Below are 17605 nucleotides of genomic sequence, written 5' to 3'. Positions count from 1 at the left end.
GTTGTGTGTATATGTTCGTGTGGGGGGGGGGTGCACGTGTGTGTTCATGTTTGTGGAGGTCAGTGGTCAACCTGGGTGTGGTTCACCAGAAACTGTCCATCTTGGCTGGGCATGGTGGGACACACCTTTAATCCCAGCACCCAGGAGGCAAATGTGGGTGGATCTCTGTGAGCTCCAAGCCAGCTGGGTCTGCATAGAAAGTTCCAAGCCAGCCAAGGAAAGAGAGGGAGGGAGGGAGAGAGAGTACACTGATTTTTGAGGCCTCTCTGGAGCTCACCAAAGAGCCTGGCCCGGTAGCCAGTGCACTTCAGAGATTGTCCTGTCTCCACTTCCCCTGAGCTAGGATAATAAGTATGCCCATGGAGGTAAAAAGAGGACATCAGATTCCCTGAAACTGGAGTTACCGATGATTGGGAGACACCAAGTAGGTGATGGAACTCGAACCCCAGTTCCCCACAAAATCAACAAGTGCTCTCAACTGTTGAGCCAACTCTTCTACTCCTAGATCTCTTTTCTTATGTAAAGGACTGTTAAGATGGAGTTGCCAGTCAGAACCAGGGACAGCGCCAAGGTTCCATTTAGTACATCATTAGCAGCCCAGAACCCAAGAGTCCCAGAACCAGAGAGAAGAGAGCAGATGGCAGGGATGAGCTGCGAGGGGATGCTGAGGCATGCATGCTGCAGAGCTTGCTGCTTTGGTCAGTGCTGCCCGGATCCCTGAGACTGAGCTTGGAGGAGTCACAGAAGCTGGTCCTATTGCAGTTGTTCATACCCATGACATAAAGAAATCATTCTTTCCTAAAACTTCCCAGTGACATGCCCTCAACAGGAACCAGAAGAAGAGATACATAGTGAGGGTGTCATTTGACCACGAGTCAAGCCTGCAGCTAGGCCCGGATGGTGGGAAGACCCTCTCTTGACCCTCAGAGACTTGCTGACACCTTGATTTAAAACTTCAAGCCTTGGCTGAGTATGATATCACACACCTGTAACTCCAGTACTTGGAAGGCTACAGCAGGAGGATTGCCATAAGGTTAAGACCAGCCTGGGTTACAGAGCGAGAGTTTAGCTCAAATACAAACAAATTCAGAACCTTCTATTCTAGCCTCAGTGTGGCTCAGGAGTATCTCTCTTGCTTGCTCTTTACAAGACCCTTCTAGAACAACAAAATCTACCCTTTAGCTTTGAACTGCATGAGAGAATGAGAATAAATCTCTGCTGGCCTAAATGCCTACCATGTAGGACTCTCTCATGGCAGCCAAGCTGCCTTGCTCCTCTTCAGCTCACCAAACAGGCTAGCCTGGTAGCCAATGGGCTTCAGGGATCCTCCTGTCTCCACCTCCCCTGTGCTGGGATTATAAGTGTGCCCATGACCAGTGGAGCCTCTTCAGGTTGAGTGGTCCATCCTCGAACCTAAGTGTTTTATTATGGAAGACTTTAGGCCCAGAAGAAGTTGGAAGAATTGAACAAGCAGCCCCAACAAGCCCAGCACCACAGGCTCTCTGTTAGCCGGGTGTCTTCCTTCCCTCCAGCCCTCCCTCCCATCTTGCCTTCTTGAAGGGCTTCCAAAGGAGCTGTGGACATCTGCATCGTCCCCCTGAGACCCCAGCATGTGTGCCATTGGCTAGTCAACAGTGCACTGTGATATCAGAGGTAAAAATCTGACTTAGTGAAATGGGTGAGCCATTCCACAGCAAATTCTATCAGCCACATGACACCCAAAGTCCTCTGCAAACCAAACATTTCCGTCATACACACATCCCAAATTCCCTCCTGCCCACTCACAGTTCTCCTCATTTCCCAAGGCAACCATTAGGAAATTTGAAAAGTCTGTATTGGGGCTGGAGAAAAATGGCTCAGCTATGAAAAGCGAGGCTCACAAGCAAAAATGTAAGAGAAGGGGTTGTAGCTAAGTGTTGTCTGCCCTGGCCCTGGTGGGAGTGGAAATCAGGGCTGTCTTGGTCTGCTATCCTTTTCTGTGATTAAACACCGACCAAATCCAACCTGGGGAGGAAAGGGTTTGTTTCAGCTTACAGCTGCTCGGTCACAGTCCGACATGGAGTGGAGTCAGGGCGGGAACTCAAGGAGGGGTGATGTTTACTGGCTTGCTCCCATCACTTGCTCAGCCTGCTTTCTTATATAAACCGGGACAATCTGCCTCAAGGATAAGTTGTCCCCAGTGGACTGGGCCCTCCCACATCCACCATTAATTAAGAAAATGCCCCCGCAGACATGCCTGCAGGCCAACTTGATAGAGACAGACAGTTTCTCAGTTAAAATTCCTTCTTTCCAGATGGCCTTAGCTTGTGTTTGTTAACAAACCAAAAAAAAAAAAGAATAGAATAGAAAAGAAAAAAAGCCTAGGCACCACACATGGTATGTTATTTTGTGTCATTCCTTGACATGTGTCACTGCAGGCTAGCAATGCTCCTTTACCTCACTGAGGAACAATTGCTCAAATGAATGTCCACAAGTAGGGCCTGTCGTTAGATGCTGGACACCAGCTGTGGCTTTTACACCCCAGGCCTTGGTGTGGACACGAACTTCCCAGGCTTTTCAGTCAACAGATGGGTGTAGATTGTCAGATTTGAAGGTCAGGTGATGTTCTAAGCAATTGCTGGGGGGGGGAGAGAGAGAGAGAGAGAGAGAGAGAGAGAGAGAGAGAGAGAGAGAGAGAGAGCGCTCGCGCGCGCGTGCTCTATACTGCAGCCATGTGGGTGTGTGCGGTGCTGCACAGGACCCTGGCACTTTCTGTGATGTTGCTCAGCTCTGGGAACTCCCTCATGGTCCCTCTACTTCCTGCCCTGGAGTCTTATGTTTTCCCACAGTTTTTGCCTCTCACACGAGCATCTGAAGCCCACACTGAGGGTGCTCAGTGCCACATGCCCTGACACTCAGGTCACATGTAAAGAAAAGATGGGGCAAAGTGTTCGGTGGGTAAAGTGTCTGTCATACAAGACTGAGGACCTGAGTGAGTTTAATCCCTAGAGCCCACACACAGCTGGGTCCAGTAGCGCTGTGATCTCAGCACTCTTGTAGGAACTGGGGAGTGGAGAGGGAGAAGTTCCTGGTGTGTGTGGCGGTGAACAAGAGACCCCATTTCAAATAAGGTGGAAGAAGGTAGGGACAGACACTTGACCTCTATATGTTGTGGCACATGTGTGCATACACACACACACACACACACACAAACACCATGAAGGTTGCATAGTGAGAGAGGAAGCAAGGCAGGCAGCTAAGAAAGCTGAATTTTCTTCCAGACCCTCTCACTGTCATGAATTAATCCTATCCCATGAGAATCCACGCGCTCCCCAGACAGCATGAATCCATTCCCCCCTTGAGGGTGAGCCCCGAGAACTTTCATGAGGCCCCACCTTTTTAAGGTCCCACTCCTCGTACCACCAGATTTGGATAAAGCTCTGAGCATTATAAACCTTTGGGGGACAAACCACGCCAGAACTGCAGCACAAGGAACATCAGGAAACAGGCACCCTCTCCTAAAGGAGAAACAATCAGAAAGCATGAACAATTTGTTTCCAGAAACACTTGCTCGCTCATCACTTCAAATTCAAGGCTTCAACGGTTTTATTCGTCATCCGTTTAACCTGTGTCTCTTCCCTTAAAACGCTACTGCGGGGGAAGACATCATCCACAACATCCGCTTGTTTGCTTGCTTTGTGAGGCTTCAAAAATACACTGCCGTTATTACAAACAAGACGGCTGCGAGTTAACGCGAGCGAGCGTAGCTTTGCAGGTCATCTTGCCCTGATGCTGCCACACCATCTTTGTTCTCCGGGCCTTCAGAGAACAACATTCGGAGGCTGCTACCTTTCTCTCCTTATCCTTCCTGCGAAGTTCCTGCCGACTTGACATATGGCTGGGCACTCTTATCTTGGCTGTTTTCCCATTCGAAGGGTTTTGCTACTGCTGCTGTTTGAGAGGCAGGGGTGGGGGGAGCTGGTCCATGGATAGGCACAGACACCCTTTAACACTATGAACTCCGGCTTCCCTGCCATCACCTCCTGAGAGCCGGAATCGTAGGCATGCACCATTCTGCCCAGCTCAAAAGGATTTGTTTTTTTTTTAACCTACCATTTTTACTATGTGGGTAAAAATGCTCATAATATTACAAAGCCAGAACTCCAGGGCAAGGTGCCTTGGCAGATGCACCATCCCTGTGGTTCCACCCCTATTGCTCCACCCTGTCTCCTCTTCTGAGGTCTCCCCTTCACCTGGGATGTGTCTCATTCCTTTGTTGCCGACATGAGAAACAGTTGCTTGTGTTGGCATCGCCCTCCTTAGGCCAGCAGCACAGTGGCATTTTTATGCAACAGCACAGCCCAAAGAAGGACCTGTGTGCTCTTTTCTTGGGCCGTGTGATGCTGGGGGAAGGGTTGTGCACCAGTACACAGACAGCCGTGTAGCAATGGTCCTTGGGAGGTTCCCCACCTTAGCTGGTACAACTGTCACTACACTGAGAACTGGGTGCGTGCCACTGCGTGTGCGGGTGTGACCTTTGGAATGGGTTCCTCAAGTGGGCAGAAAGACGGTCCATCTGCAAGTATCTGTGTCACCTGCAGGCAGTGAGTCCTCTGAACCCAAAGGCGACCTGCTGATCACCCAGAGCTGCCAGTCTTGGGGAGATGTGCTTCCTGATCAAGAAGATACTGAGCTTCTATCCATGGAGTTAGGAGCTACATGCATGGTGAATCTGGGAACTGTCCATTCATGATTTCTGATTTTTTTCCTATCTTCTCCTTCTATATATCTAGAAGCTCCTTAGTGTTCAGGGAATTAGCATGTAAGTTACACCCACATCATTTTGTCCTATTGCTGCTCTTTCTCTGTCCCCTTCTCATCTCTTCCTCCCCTGTTGCCATCCCCCTGTTGTTCCTTTTACTAGCTACTAGCTTCCCTCCTTGCCCTCCCACACCCCAGGGCAAAGGGCCCCTTCTTCTGCAATGGGGTGGGAGGTGCTGTCAGAAGCTCTTCCTTCAGTGGCTTCTTAGTGCTCCTGCTGACAAGCAGGGCCTGTGGTCTGCAGACCCCCAGCCAGAGGCTCCTTTGCTGTGTTCTAAGGCTGGCTGGCTTGCTGCCAGAGGTTGCCCTGGGACTCACAAGTTTCTGTGCCTCCTCCTACCCATTTCTCTCTAGGTCCTCGGGAGCCTGGGAGCCTGGGAGCCTGGAGGGCCTTGGCCTAGGGCTCAAGCCTACAGCTTCTTTCCAGGTTGCCTGTTTCTCCATCCTATTTCTCCTGCCTCACCCTCAGGGTTTTGTACTTAGATCCTTGGGCCCCTCCAGCCTCTCTAGCCAATTCCACACACCTGAGTGCTTGGTAAAGCCTAGAAAGAGCTGGGGCCTCGGTTCCAGGAAAGCACTATTAGAAACATAGATGGAGATTGCTAGGTCACAGACCCTTTAGCTGCCACCCCCTGCAGCCCCTCCCTCTGCAGAGTTGCTAAGCAAGTGCGGTGCTGTGTGAGTGTGGCCTCGCAGCTCTCAGAGTACTCCTCCCCACTCCTCAGACCTGACAGCCTTGAGTTATAGCTAGACTCTTATCACTGCCCACCCGGTTTCCAGCACACAGACTGGGTCATGTGGTGTGGAGCACCCCATTTTCCCGGAAAGCTATAAAAGGAAGAAACCCCTTTTGTTTCTGGGATCCGAAAGGAGTGAAGGGAACTGGAGGATTTCTCTCTCCTTTCAGTGTCTGCCATTCTGCCTAGTGTTGGATACTAACGCTCCTTGGGTGCTGGGAACTGCAGAGAGCTGAGGCTCTTTCCCTTTGGGACTGCTGTCATGGTTTTCCTGGGGGAGCTCCACCTTGGACCTGTGGGCTCATTCTCTTCCTTCAGGTTGTTGTGTTTCCTATGGAATTCTTCTGGTGTGATTCCATCTTCACTTCCTTCCTATGAGCTTTATCTGATGATGTTTATGCCAGAATACATTGAATATAAACAAATTCATGAGTTCTGTTAGCTTTTCAATTAGTGTGTGTGTGTGTGTGTGTGCGCACATCTTTGTGCATGGGTCTGCATGAGTTTATGTGCACTGCGTGGGTGCCAGAGCCCTCATAGGCCAGATGTAGACATCAGATCCCCTAGAACTGGAGTTATAGCAATTGCGAGTTTTCCACTGTGGGTACTGGGAACCCAACCCAGGTCTTCTGCTGAGTCATGCTTTGTTGCCTTCAACTTACCAAGCGGGCTGGGACTAACACAGATTCATTTGTTTCGGTCTTAATTACTAATGCTAACTTAATAATCACTCTCAGACCACACATTACGTGTCACACAGTAAACACACCTCCGCGCATGTATGAATGTCAGTTACAAAAAAAATTAATGAGGCTGCAGCGAGTTCAATGGGCTCTAAAGGGGCCTAACAGGAGTCTAGCAGGGGTGAGCAGAGGCAGGTAGAAACTAGATGCCAAGGGAAACTCCGCATGAATTAGATAACAAATCACGATGGAGGCCCTGAAGTCAAGCCTCGGGGTCAGAGTCGGCCTCTCGGGGCAAGGCTCAGGCTGATGGCCACACTCAGCGTCCTGGAAAAATGACCTAAACATTGTATCACCAGCTGAGTGCCATCCTGAGCATCAGGATGCCTCCATCAGGAGGGCAGGAATGGTGGACAGGCAGGGATGCTGCAGGAGAACCCCAGCAGGCCGGTGTTTAAGGGTCCTGTGTTTCTGTGCCAGCATCCATGTAGCAACACCAGGGGCTGGCAACACCCTGTCCCTCACTGGCTACACACACTGAGACTCTGTGTCTCCTTATGTCAGGGCTTGGCACAAACTGGGTGGCAGAGGAGGACATCAAGGACTCCCCGGGGAACAGGAAGTGTTCCTCCTGAGCTAACGCCCAGGCAGAACCTAAGCATAAGTATTCTTAACAGCATATGTGGGATGTCCCTAGAGGCTCTGGACCCAGAGAACAGAGCTTGGGCCATCTTCAGGCTTAGGGAGTCCCCGACAGCTCCCCCCAATGGGACCAGATAGACATACTGAAGGGGAATGAAGGAGAACACCCTTCTGCTCCCATCCCCACTCTGGACCTTGCCCGCCTTACCTCTGGGTGTCTCCAGAAAAAGCCAGCATTTCCCTGCCAGAGCAAGCTCCATAGCCTGCACCGGGGAGAAAGACACTGCCCAGGCCTCGATTTTCCAGCACAACCTGAGAACATGCATCCCAAGGCTAAGGGTCCCTGTCCTTCCTTATCTGGGAGCCATAGATTCAGGGCCTTATTGGGAAGTGCCATGTGAAGGGGATACACTTGGCTGTCCTAGAAGTGCTATCTCTATCCATTCCCCCAGCCACAGCAGGTTCCTTTTCTCTATCCAGGCAACTGCTCCAGCTCCACTCTCGGGACCTTGGAGAACAGCGCCCAGCCAACTGTCTTTCCAGGGCAGAGGGTCTGGTGGCTGTGATCACAGGAGACCTGACCCATAGGCAGAGCCGGTTAACCTCCCTGGGACTTGGCCTAATGAGTTAGTGCCTCCTCAGACCTTGAAAAGCCGTCTGGTGCCTGGTGCCACCTGAGCCTCTCAGAGCTGAACAAGAACCCTGGGAATTGCCACCCAGAACAAAGGAGCTGACTGAACTCTAGGCTTAATTATTGAGCAACAGCCAGATTTAGTGAACAGCAAACGTGTGTGACCCTCGTGGGGCCCCTTACGTATGGAGCCTGGGCACTGGCAGAGGGAGGGTTCTGTCTAGAGCCATCAGGGGCACTTCTCTGTCCTCAGCTGGGGATTCAATGGGTTCCCAATTCTACTGACCCACTGAGGTGTGAGGAGCCCTCATGTGGGACCCTCTGCAACCCTTGGAAAGTATGTGCCCCTCCCCACAAACACACACAAAGAAGCACAGCCACCCCTGACAGCTTAGCGGCAGCCTACAAAAGCGCGATTGCAGATGCAGACAACATGAACAGATGTGGAGCAGAGAAACGGAAAGATGCCAGGTCCCTGGTGCCCAGCTGATCGATATGACCAAACTCTCTCCCAAGCCCTGAGTGCTTAGGCCCCCAACCAGGGGCCCTGCCTAGTACAAAGAACCAATTTTGGGCTCTCCCCACATACAGCTGCCCACCCCTCCCCCCGCTTTGTTAAGTTTTGCAGTGGTCTTCTGTCTCCATCTTTTCTCCTGCTTTGGATGGCACTGCTCCTTCTCTAATTTCCCAAGCCAAATGCACAGCTGATGAACATCAATCTTCTTCTTCTTTTTTTTTTTTTTAATATGCTCTGGAAAGCAAGCAAAGCTCCAGAGGGGCCCTAGAGAGGAAGAAACCCATAGAACTGTTTGCCTGGGGCTTTTTACGGGTCTATGGCAGACACTGGACAAAGGCCGAAGCAATTTTTATTTTAAGACTGAATAATTCTCTGAATCACAGAAAGCCCATGTGCTTCATGCCTGTCCTCCTGACTGAACCAGGTAGACAACATTCAGGGGAGTAGCCACATTGGGAAGACCCCTATTCACCTTTAACTTGCTTTGTTAACTAGTGACCTTGTCTGCCTGGTGGTCAGTAGCTCGGACTGACACTGCTAAGGCGCCCACCTCGCAGGTATTGCTGGTTAGTCCTCGGCAGGGTCTGCTGGTGTGGATTACACTAAGCTTTGTTCCATGTTTACACGGCCAGCTTGTATCTTTACCATAGGGCTAACCCCAGCATGGCCATCAAAATGGAGCTATGGCTGTTCCTAGTTACCCCATCCAGCCCCTTGTCTACAGGGTGCTCAGGGATGCTCTCTTTCCTAAAACAAGCGGCAGCAGTTTAGAAGGCAAACTTACTCACAATTTAATTTGCTGCAATCAGATGTATTAGAATTGAGGGGTGCCTCTCCAACACTCTTCGAGGGAAGGAGCTTCAGCAGAGCCAGCAATGCTGTACCAGAGCCTTGCTGTTCCTCGTCTCTGGTCGGTTTAGTTCCCTGTCTCTGGCTCAGCTACAAGCTTCTCTGCTCCCAACCTCACCATTTTAACCCTAACATTTCAATTTTGATTCCATTCAATCCTAACCGCTGCTTTTCCTGTGACAGCTGCACCGAGGCTGGAAGGACCGAGGGAGTCACAGAACTGTGTTTTCTAAGTTCTATCCCGAAGCCCTTGGACCCTGAGCCTCGGAGTGCAGCTGTGTTTGGGAACAGATCCTTTAAAGTCAGGTGGTGGTAGTGCATGCCTTTAATCCCAACACTCAGGAGGCAGAGGCAGGTGGATCTCTGTGAGTTCGAGGTCAGCCTGGACTACAGAGCTAGTTCTAGGACAGGCTGTAAAGCTACAGAGAAACCCTGTCTTGGAAAAAAAAAAAAAAAGAGGTGGTTGTGGTTAAGACAGCTCATCATGAACAAGATGTTATCTACACAGAAGGAGAGAGGAAACAGCCTGGCTAACACCTTTATCCTGGACTCCAGACTCTGGAATTCAGAATAAAGCACCAGTTACTTAAACTGCTTAATCCATGGCACACATGCCAACAAGCAGAAAGAGGAACATTTGTGGGTGGGGTGCCCACCAGACTCATCACGGGTGCCAGGACAGAAAGGGCTCCATGCCCCCACAGTCGCAGTCTCCCTTGCTAGGAGAATCGGTGCACCTGTCCTGTGGAACTGAAGGTGGGGGCTGTGGCAGGGAGCAGGGTGGCAGCAGGCTGAGAAGCCGAACTCTAGCACCTGAATCTGTGGGGATGGTTCCTGGCTGCCCATCATCCTGCCTTCCCTGAAGAAGCCACAGCTGCTCAGTAAGCCTTCCAGTAAACTCCATTTCTACTCGATGAAGCTGGGGACCAACCCTGCTGTGGGTATCTAGGAGCCCTGGCAGACAGACAAAGCACCATAATGGGGAATGGAGGGTTGCCAGACTGGTGATTTGGACAGGATGAGCTGACAGCAGACAAAGCACAGCCAGCAGCGATGAGAGAGCTCGTGACAGCCCACGTTTCTCACGGTACTGAAAGAACAGCAGAAAGGTCTCCTGGGTCACTTGTCGTGGGAAGCCACCATCTTGGGGGTTAGAGCAAAATACTAGAAAGCGTGGCCCAGGAGTTTCCCCCACCTACCAAAATGATCTTGTTCTTGCTATGGCTATGCCCAGGCACCACAGTCCTGGCTGAATCCACCTGCAGGGGTGTGAGTGTGCAGCGAGCTGGTCCACCTTCAGCAGTGTTAGCAAACAGGCCAGGTCCCCAGCAGGCCAGCAGGTGGCAGGGCAGTTTCCTGAGCACCCAGTTTTCCTCCCTTCTCACCATAATCCCCGGAAGATTCTTCTTCCAGTGAAGGGTCAGAGCAGCCAGGAGCACCCCCACCTTTCCCTACCACTAGATGCCTCCGAATGACTTTGGACTCCAGCCTGATTGTGGTATATTCAAGCTGGGAGTGATGTTATGCAGGGAAGATCCACAAGAAGCAATTTTACATTAGCAAAATTCTAGTGAACACCTTCAGGAATAGGGAGGACTCCACTGGAGGTTGAGTTAAATGTGCTTGTTGCATTGGAGTCTCTCCGTGGAGGTTCTGAGCTCAAAAGGAAGGACAGTTCCAGCAGCTGCTGGGACACTCACTGCTCCACCAAAGGAAACTGAAAATTGACAGTGGCCCCAAGCAGCTCGTAGCCCTGAAACGTTTAGCTGATAAGGAACCCCAGAAGTAGGGAAACACCTGGCCAAGCTCTGCAGTTAGGGACTGGGCCCTGCCACCTCCCCTCCAGCAGATCTGTTCATGAACTTGGCAGGAAGGATGCAAGAAATAAACTTACCAGTCTCTGGGTCCCCTTGAAAGTCAAAAGACTCCGCCCACATTTCTGAAACAGAAACAGTTGCTAGGGAGAGGAAACTCTCCGACCAGCTGAGCTGTCAGCTGAGCAGGCTGGGAGCTCAAAAGATTCAGCCTTGATGAGTGGTCACCTATGCTGAAGTGGGTATCGGGGTGACATAGTTGCCTTTGAGTCTCCCATGCTCGTGTAAGTAATAAACTCATTGGTTCACTAAGCTAAACTTGGTGGAGTGGTGTCTGTGGTCTGTCATCAGTGACCTGACTGAGGTGAATGGACGCTTCTCCGTCTCTTTCCAGGAAAGATCCCAAAACAAACCTGGCTGTTCTTGCTGTGAGCGGCCTTGCTTGGAGCCTGTTGCCATCTGTCAGAGAAACCAAGCAATGTGAACAAAAAGGTGTCTACATTTCTTGGGGAGTTTGGGACAGGCTCCAGGCCATCACTGCTTGGCTTTGTGCTTTCTGATTGCCCACAGGGTGACAGTGGAACGGAGGAGGGGGCGGGGACAGAGAAGTGACCTAATTCTCCTCTCTAGTTCCTTTAGCAATGTGCCCTATTCTTGGGGTGAATAAATACACCCACAATTTCCAGGACCCCTCACAAGTAATCTGATCCTCAGGATAAGGGTAGACAAGATATGACCCCAACCAGCTTGCACCCTCAAGGCCTTGGCAGTCAGCACCATGGCCAGAGTCACAGCTGTTGGGAATACTTCTAACTCACCACACCACCAGTCAACTGAAAGTCAAGGTGAACAGGGTGTGGTGGTACATACCTTTAATTTAATCCCAGCACACAGGAGGCAAGGAAAGTAGATCTCTGTGAGTCCGAGGCTAGCCTAGTCTACATAGTGAGTTCCAAGAAAGTTGGAGCTATGTAGAGAGACCCTGTCTCAAAAAACCGAAAACTAAAAGAGAGTTAAGGAAGGAAGGCAGACGGGCAGGCAGGCACAGGGTAGCCATGAGATAGTCTGGGTGGTCACAACTCGAACGCTCTGTTCTGGTTGCAGTGTTGCTCCTGGGGCATGTGGCTAGACATCTGGAAATGTGTTCTCTGCAGCAGGAAGTAGTAATTGCATCAGCCCGCTTATCTCTTATGCCAGGGTTTTCCTGCCAGCTCCGCATCCCACTTTAGACTGAAGGTCCTTGCCAATTTTCCAAGGCCCTACTCAACTGATCCCACTTGAAGGTTCTGGAAACGTTGCAGATGCCCACACACTAGCCTTGCTTTCCCAGGTAGAATGGAAGCCCTCATAAGAACCTAGGAGCCACCACCTCAGGGGGCACTCGGGGATCTTATTTGGTTTTTTTGTTTTTTTTTAAAATATGTATTTATTATGTATACAATATTCTGTCTGTATGTATAACTGCAGGCCAGAAGAGGGCACCAGACCTTATTACAGATGGTTGTGAGCCACCATGTGGTTGCCAGGAATTGAACTTCAGGACCTTTGGAAGAGAAGGCAATGCTCTTAACCACTGAGCCATCTCTCCAGCCCAGGGATCTTATTTGTAACTCCTCCTGTGTTCAGTCCTCCTCCTCCTTCTCATTGTGTCTGATTGCTATGGGCCTGCGCTGGCTAGTCTTAGGTCAACTTGGCACGCAATCTGGAGTTATCTGAAAGGCGGGAACCTCAGCTGAGAAAATGCCTCCATTAAGATCGCGCTGTAAGGCATTTTCTTAATTAGTGATTGATGGGGGAGGGCCCAGCCCATTGTGAGTGATGTCATCCCTTGACTGGTGGCCCTGTGTTCTTTAAGAAAGCAGGCTGAGCAGCCAAGGGAAGCAAGCCAATAAACAGTACCCCTCCCCGGGCATCGGCATCTGCATCAGCTCCTGATTCCAAATCCTGCCCTGTTTGAGTCTCTGTCCTAACTTCCTTCAGTGATGAACAGCAATGTGGAAGTGTAAGCCAAATAAACCCTTTCCTCCCCAACTTGCTTTTGGATCATGGCGCAACTTTTGGGTCTGCTCAAGAGGCAATGTGGGGTGGGTGATTGGGGGGACAGAAAGGGGATAAGCATCCATGCCTACTGCACACAGTGATTGCCACCCACACTGGGATCAGAGCTGGGGGGAGCGGATATCTACCATCAAGGTATCAGGTAAACAATCTCATCTCTACCCAAGGGCCATCAACCCTGGCTTAGCTGGACCAGACTCAAGCAGTCTTTCCTGGAGGGCTAGGAACGGTATGTGCTGGGTCTGGGAGGGGTGTATATAGCGCTGGGAACAGTGTGCACCTCCCACTATTAGTTCTGTCAAGGGAAGTCAGAGTGGCCGCACCACTACACCCCTCCTCACATTTCCTAAACGTAGCTGTCATTCTTCTGAAATTCTCACCAACCCAGACCTGGGTGTGTGTCCCCAAAAGAGGAGGAACTAGGCTCACAAGGAGACTGCTTGACAGATTCAAGGGAGGAGGGCATAGTTTCAAGCCTACTTCTCCTTACAGGGTCCTGGAAGGCCCGGGCCCTCACTAGGTCAGAGGGCCCCCGGAGGAAGCAGCTGGCGCCTGGAGGTAAGCACATGGCCTGCAGAGGGTGGGGTCAGAAGGAAGACCAAGGGAGATGATGATCCCGGCTTGGGGAAAGGCTATGCCTGTGAGGTTTAGAAACGGGGGCAGGGATAGAGGTATAGGTCAACAGGAGGCTGGGCCAGTTTGCAAATGCTGGGAAGGGAGATAGTTCAAGAGAAGGCAACGAGGCACAGCACACTCATGACTGAGTCAACAGAGAGGAGTCTTCCAGTCCAGAAGGGACCACCTGTGCCATGCACTGTCCTTTACTTTTGTGAGTCCTGGCCCCTAATGGTCATCTCACCTGAGGAGAAAATTGAGATCAGACAATTTTATGGGACTGGGAGCTGGGACTCAAATGTTTGCTCCAAATGACTCCCAAAGATTGGCCATTTCTCCCACGCCCTGTGGATGATCCAGTAACCTGAGACTTATACAAGTTCAGGAGCTGGCCCAAGCCACAAGACAGGCAAACTTCCCAGGGCTTGGCATAGACTCAGACTCCTGTCCAGCACCCATTGCCTCCCTCCCTACCTCAGGTGAGGGAGGGAGCATGACTCCAGTACCCAGCTCTCGTATCTGCAAACTCCCCTGGAGCTTGGGGATCTGCTGCACCCCAGGGAGAGACCTGAAGCCACCAAAGGCTCACACAGAGTATGCTGGAGGAGACAGTGGCTGGAGCTAATGGCTTTGCCAGGCAGAAGCCAGGCCAGGTAGACTGTAGCCAGTCCCAGAAGGCTCTCTGCTACCTAGGTGCAGAGGCCCAGGGACAACACCTACCTTCTGTGGCCTCATCAGTGGCTGCGGTATCCCTGGGGGGTTAGAGGCTGCAATATCAGAGGACAGACATCCAGCAAAGTGATATGGAGCAGTACGGAGGCTGAAGGGGAAGGGAGTTACTGAGGGAACAGCCTGTCTAAGGAAGAGGCAGTCAGAGCAGCGAGAGACATGAGGCCAGCAGGATCAAGGACAGGAAGTGAGAGGAGGAGTGGTTGCCAGAGCTGCAGCTGGACAGACCACGCTGTCATCTGGATACTCTGCCCTAAGACCCCACTGGTGGAAGGTGCCTGGCCTGAGACCCTCAGATAGAGTCCTAAGCTCTTGTAGCTATGCAACCAGGGTCCCCCCGAGGTTTGTGACAGGTGCTTGTCACATCAAACTCACAGCAAGCCTGACAACGCTGAGGCCGGGAGGCTCAGGAGCCAGGACAGAACCAGGTGGTTCCTGAGGCCAACTCTCGCATTTTGCAGTCCCCACCAGGCAATAGGAACGCTCAGGTGGCACAGGAGACCCAAGGCCAATATAATAACTTCCCCTTCCTTTTTATCCCCGGAGGTCCTTGAGGGAAGTGATGTTCCTGGCCTGGTGCCGTCTGCAGCTGACGACCAATGTGAGACCCATTGTTTGAGGTCAGAGCTGGTGGGGGCCATGGGAAGCCCCCAGTAATGCCCTATGTCCCACTTGATGCAGACCCAGAACCCCGAGTGAGGATAGTGCCAGTGGACAGAACGGCCCGCGCCAGAATGGAGGCACTCAGGGTTGTCCTCCTGGTCTTGCTGATAAGTGGACAGTCAGGTGCGGATCACCTCAAGAAGGGGTGGCCCAGGCCTGACCCATGAGTGCCTTCAGGAACCCCTTATCCTAGGGACAAGAAATAGGCTTGGGGAGGAAGATGGAAGGCCTGGGTTCCTTTCTCCTGCCAGCCGCAGGCTTGGCTGCTTCAGCACTGCAGGGGTGGGGTTGGGGAGAATTCTGCCTCCTTGTCTAAAATGGAAGGGGCACAGAAAAGATGGCATGTTAGGGTCGGGACTTAGTGCTCAACCCCGAGTGTGTCCTCTGCATCTGGACAGCCAAGGCTCACAGCTGTCCCTGCACCAGCAGGGAGCAGGTGGGCCCAAGAAGAAGATGACGACGTGGACTTGGGGTCCGAGAGCTACGGCTACGATGACGACTACGAAGAGGAGGAAGAAGAGGAGATCCCGGAAAGCAGGGACAGAGGTACCTGACCCGGCTGAGCGCCCAGCTTCCTGCTCTGCACAGAGTATTCCTCCAATACTTACCTCCTGTCCCGAGGGCAAAGCAGAGCAAGCGACTGGCGACCGAGCCGGGAGCCCACACACTGGCTCTCTCCTCAGGCGGGCGGGCGGGCGGCAGTTTTCTCCACTCTGAGCTGACACTCAGGTCTGCCCGGTCTCAGTCAGCGCCCTCCTCCCCTCCCTGCCTGCTTCCTCAGCCCTGGGCTTTACCTCATCGGACCCCCATGTTCTGTCCTTCTTCTTCAGAGATGGAGGCACAGGCTCCTTTGAGAGGGCTACTGGGTGGCTGGTGGTGGGGGCAGGTACTTGGGGATGGCCCCAGGGTCCCACTCTCAACCTGAGCTGCCGTGTTGTCCACAGAATCCCTACAGTGCTACAAGTGCCCGTTGCTACATAGTGGAGAGAGCTGCAACCAGACACAGAGCTGCTACCACAGCCACAACTTCTGCATCACGTTAGTCTCCCATGGCAACACTGGTGAGCATTTGGAGAGGCACACCCAGGGTGGGGGACCAGAGAAGAAGCCCACCCTGACACCCATGCCCTGCCCTTACCACCTATTCTCTACACCCCCTAGACAAGGGTCCCCTGACCACCTATTCCATGTGGTGTACCAAGACCTGCAGACCCTTCACCACGACCGTGTCAGGCACCCAGATGATCAAGACCTGTTGCCAGTCCAAACTGTGCAATATTCCACCCTGGCAGAGCCCCCAAGTCCAGGACTCTCCGGGTGGCTGGGCAGGCAGCCCTGTGGATAGTGGAATCAGAGATACTCAAGATGGCATTGCACGTCCCCCCATGGATCGTGGAACCAGAGATCGTCAAAGTAGCAGGGTTGACCCTCCCCCGGTTGTCAAGGTTGTCCCTCCTCAGAGTGGTGGGGCTAGCTTGCCCAAGGATAGCAGGGATGGCCATCCCCAGGACAGTGGGGCAGGATGCCCTCCAGGCTGGCCCAAATTTGGCAATACAGTCTTCCTGCTCAGCCTTCTCACTAGTCTATGGGCATGAGGGGCCTGAAGACCTACCCTTCTCCTACCAGGATACCCTGACCCCTTCCCCACAACCAGCTTCAGAGAATAAACTTCAATTTCTTTGGCAATCCAGTGAGTTGTAACTGCTCTCAGTTTCATCCTCAGGCCTCCTTACCTTCTTCTCTCCTCTGCCCATGGGCAGCAGTGTGGGTAATATGACAGCTGCAGGTCCAGGCATCTGTCACCCATGCTCTGGGGATGCTCAGCCTCCAGGAGCCCCCACCTGCTCAGCTGCACAGAGATAATAACAAGCCTGGAAGTCTCCTTCTCTTCCTGAATTTGCCAGCCTGGAATTCTTCTCCAGAGCTACCACCTACATAAACCCAGGCCTTTCATAGGCATGAGGCACAGGGTGAGCCTCCAGCGACCTGCACGGAGGGGGTCTTGGAGGGAGACCAGGGAAAGTTGCAGGGCTGCGATAGAGTGACTAGAGCCAAGGAAGGGAGGAGGCAGGAAGCGGGGAGGAAGGCCTGGCTGCTGAATATGGGGATTTCCTAACTGCAACCTGGCTGAGAAATCCATCCTTTGATGGATTCCAGGCCCTCTCTTCTTGCCCAGGCCTCCGGGAGCCCAAGATGGGCAGCAGGTCTGGAAACAAAAAGTGGGCTTCAGAGGCTGAGAAATGGATAGCACATCCATCCCTGCCTGGGTGGACAGGTACCTTTTCTGGCTGGGGAGAGGCTGTTGGACAGGTGAGCGTCTCCTTGATAGGGAACCTGGCTGCTTGGCTGGTGAACAATCCTTGACTGAGTATGGCCGCTATCAGCTGAGCAGTTAGCTTCCTTGACAGTACCAAGCTATTCTTCCACCAGCAGTTGGTGCCAGGGCAGATGCCTGGGATAAGAGAGAAGGCTAAGCCTGGGCCACTGCTGGCTTGGGCCTCAGTCTTCCCACTTGGGCAGCAAAGAGTGAGGATTAAGGGACTCCTAGGTCCCTATAGTTTGATGTTGCAGGAACTAGAAGTCTAGAATCCTTTCTTAAGGGTCAAGTTTATTCATTAGTATGCAGTAAGAAACCTCTACTGGCCTTCAGTGGTGACACACGCCTTTGATCCCAGAACTAGGGAGACAGAGGCAGGTGAGTTCGAGGCCAACCTGGTCTCCAAAGCAAACTCAAGGACAGGCTCCAAAGCTATACAGAGAAACCCCATTTCAAAAAAAAAAAAGGAAAGAAAAGAAAAGAAATATATATAGAGAGAGACAGGGAAGGAGGGAGAGAGGGAGGGAAGGGGAGAGGGAGGGAGGGAGGG

At 52.1% G+C, this 17605-nt stretch overlaps 2 protein-coding genes across 8 annotated transcripts in view; one reads left to right on the top strand and one right to left on the bottom strand.

The window, feature by feature from the left end:
• Ly6h (lymphocyte antigen 6 family member H) overlaps positions 1 to 17605 on the bottom strand; it is a 49146-nt gene that overhangs the window by 10199 nt on the left and 21342 nt on the right. The window contains exons 1-2 of one of the 7 annotated variants that reach the window (XM_050145005.1): positions 14067 to 14517; positions 10754 to 10798 (exon numbers count right to left, since the gene is read on the bottom strand). The exons of 3 other annotated variants lie outside the window; for them this stretch is intronic. The gene's annotated coding sequence lies outside the window, so the exon portion shown is untranslated. Of the gene's footprint in view, positions 1 to 10753; positions 10799 to 14066; positions 14518 to 17605 lie in introns of those variants that run through there. 3 more of the 7 variants (XM_050144998.1, XM_050145003.1, XM_050144997.1) reach the window with 3 other exon arrangements.
• Gpihbp1 (glycosylphosphatidylinositol anchored high density lipoprotein binding protein 1) lies at positions 14713 to 16419 on the top strand. The gene is made up of 4 exons (XM_050144991.1): positions 14713 to 14861; positions 15165 to 15284; positions 15683 to 15799; positions 15900 to 16419. The coding sequence occupies exons 1-4, from the start codon at positions 14732 to 14734 to the stop codon at positions 16331 to 16333; spliced, it is 801 nt and encodes a 266-aa protein (XP_050000948.1). The 5' UTR covers positions 14713 to 14731; the 3' UTR covers positions 16334 to 16419.

Source organism: Alexandromys fortis, unplaced genomic scaffold, assembly GCF_014885135.2.
Source record: "Alexandromys fortis isolate MF-2015 unplaced genomic scaffold, M_Fortis_MF-2015_v1.1 scaffold_2_1_26212458, whole genome shotgun sequence".
Lineage (NCBI taxonomy): Eukaryota > Metazoa > Chordata > Mammalia > Rodentia > Cricetidae > Alexandromys > Alexandromys fortis.
The sequence above is the reverse complement of the archived record's forward strand: the minus strand, read 5'-3'. Positions and strand labels throughout refer to the sequence as shown.

Bases quoted from the DNA above. Each gene is read 5' to 3' on its own strand.
- Gpihbp1 (XM_050144991.1), top strand. From the start codon at position 14,732: ATGCCCTATGTCCCACTTGATGCAGACCCAGAACCCCGAGTGAGGATA. The intron at 15,285-15,682 runs GTACCTGACCCG...TGTTGTCCACAG, and splicing joins CCCGGAAAGCAGGGACAGAG to AATCCCTACAGTGCTACAAG. The intron at 15,800-15,899 runs GTGAGCATTTGG...TACACCCCCTAG, and splicing joins AGTCTCCCATGGCAACACTG to ACAAGGGTCCCCTGACCACC.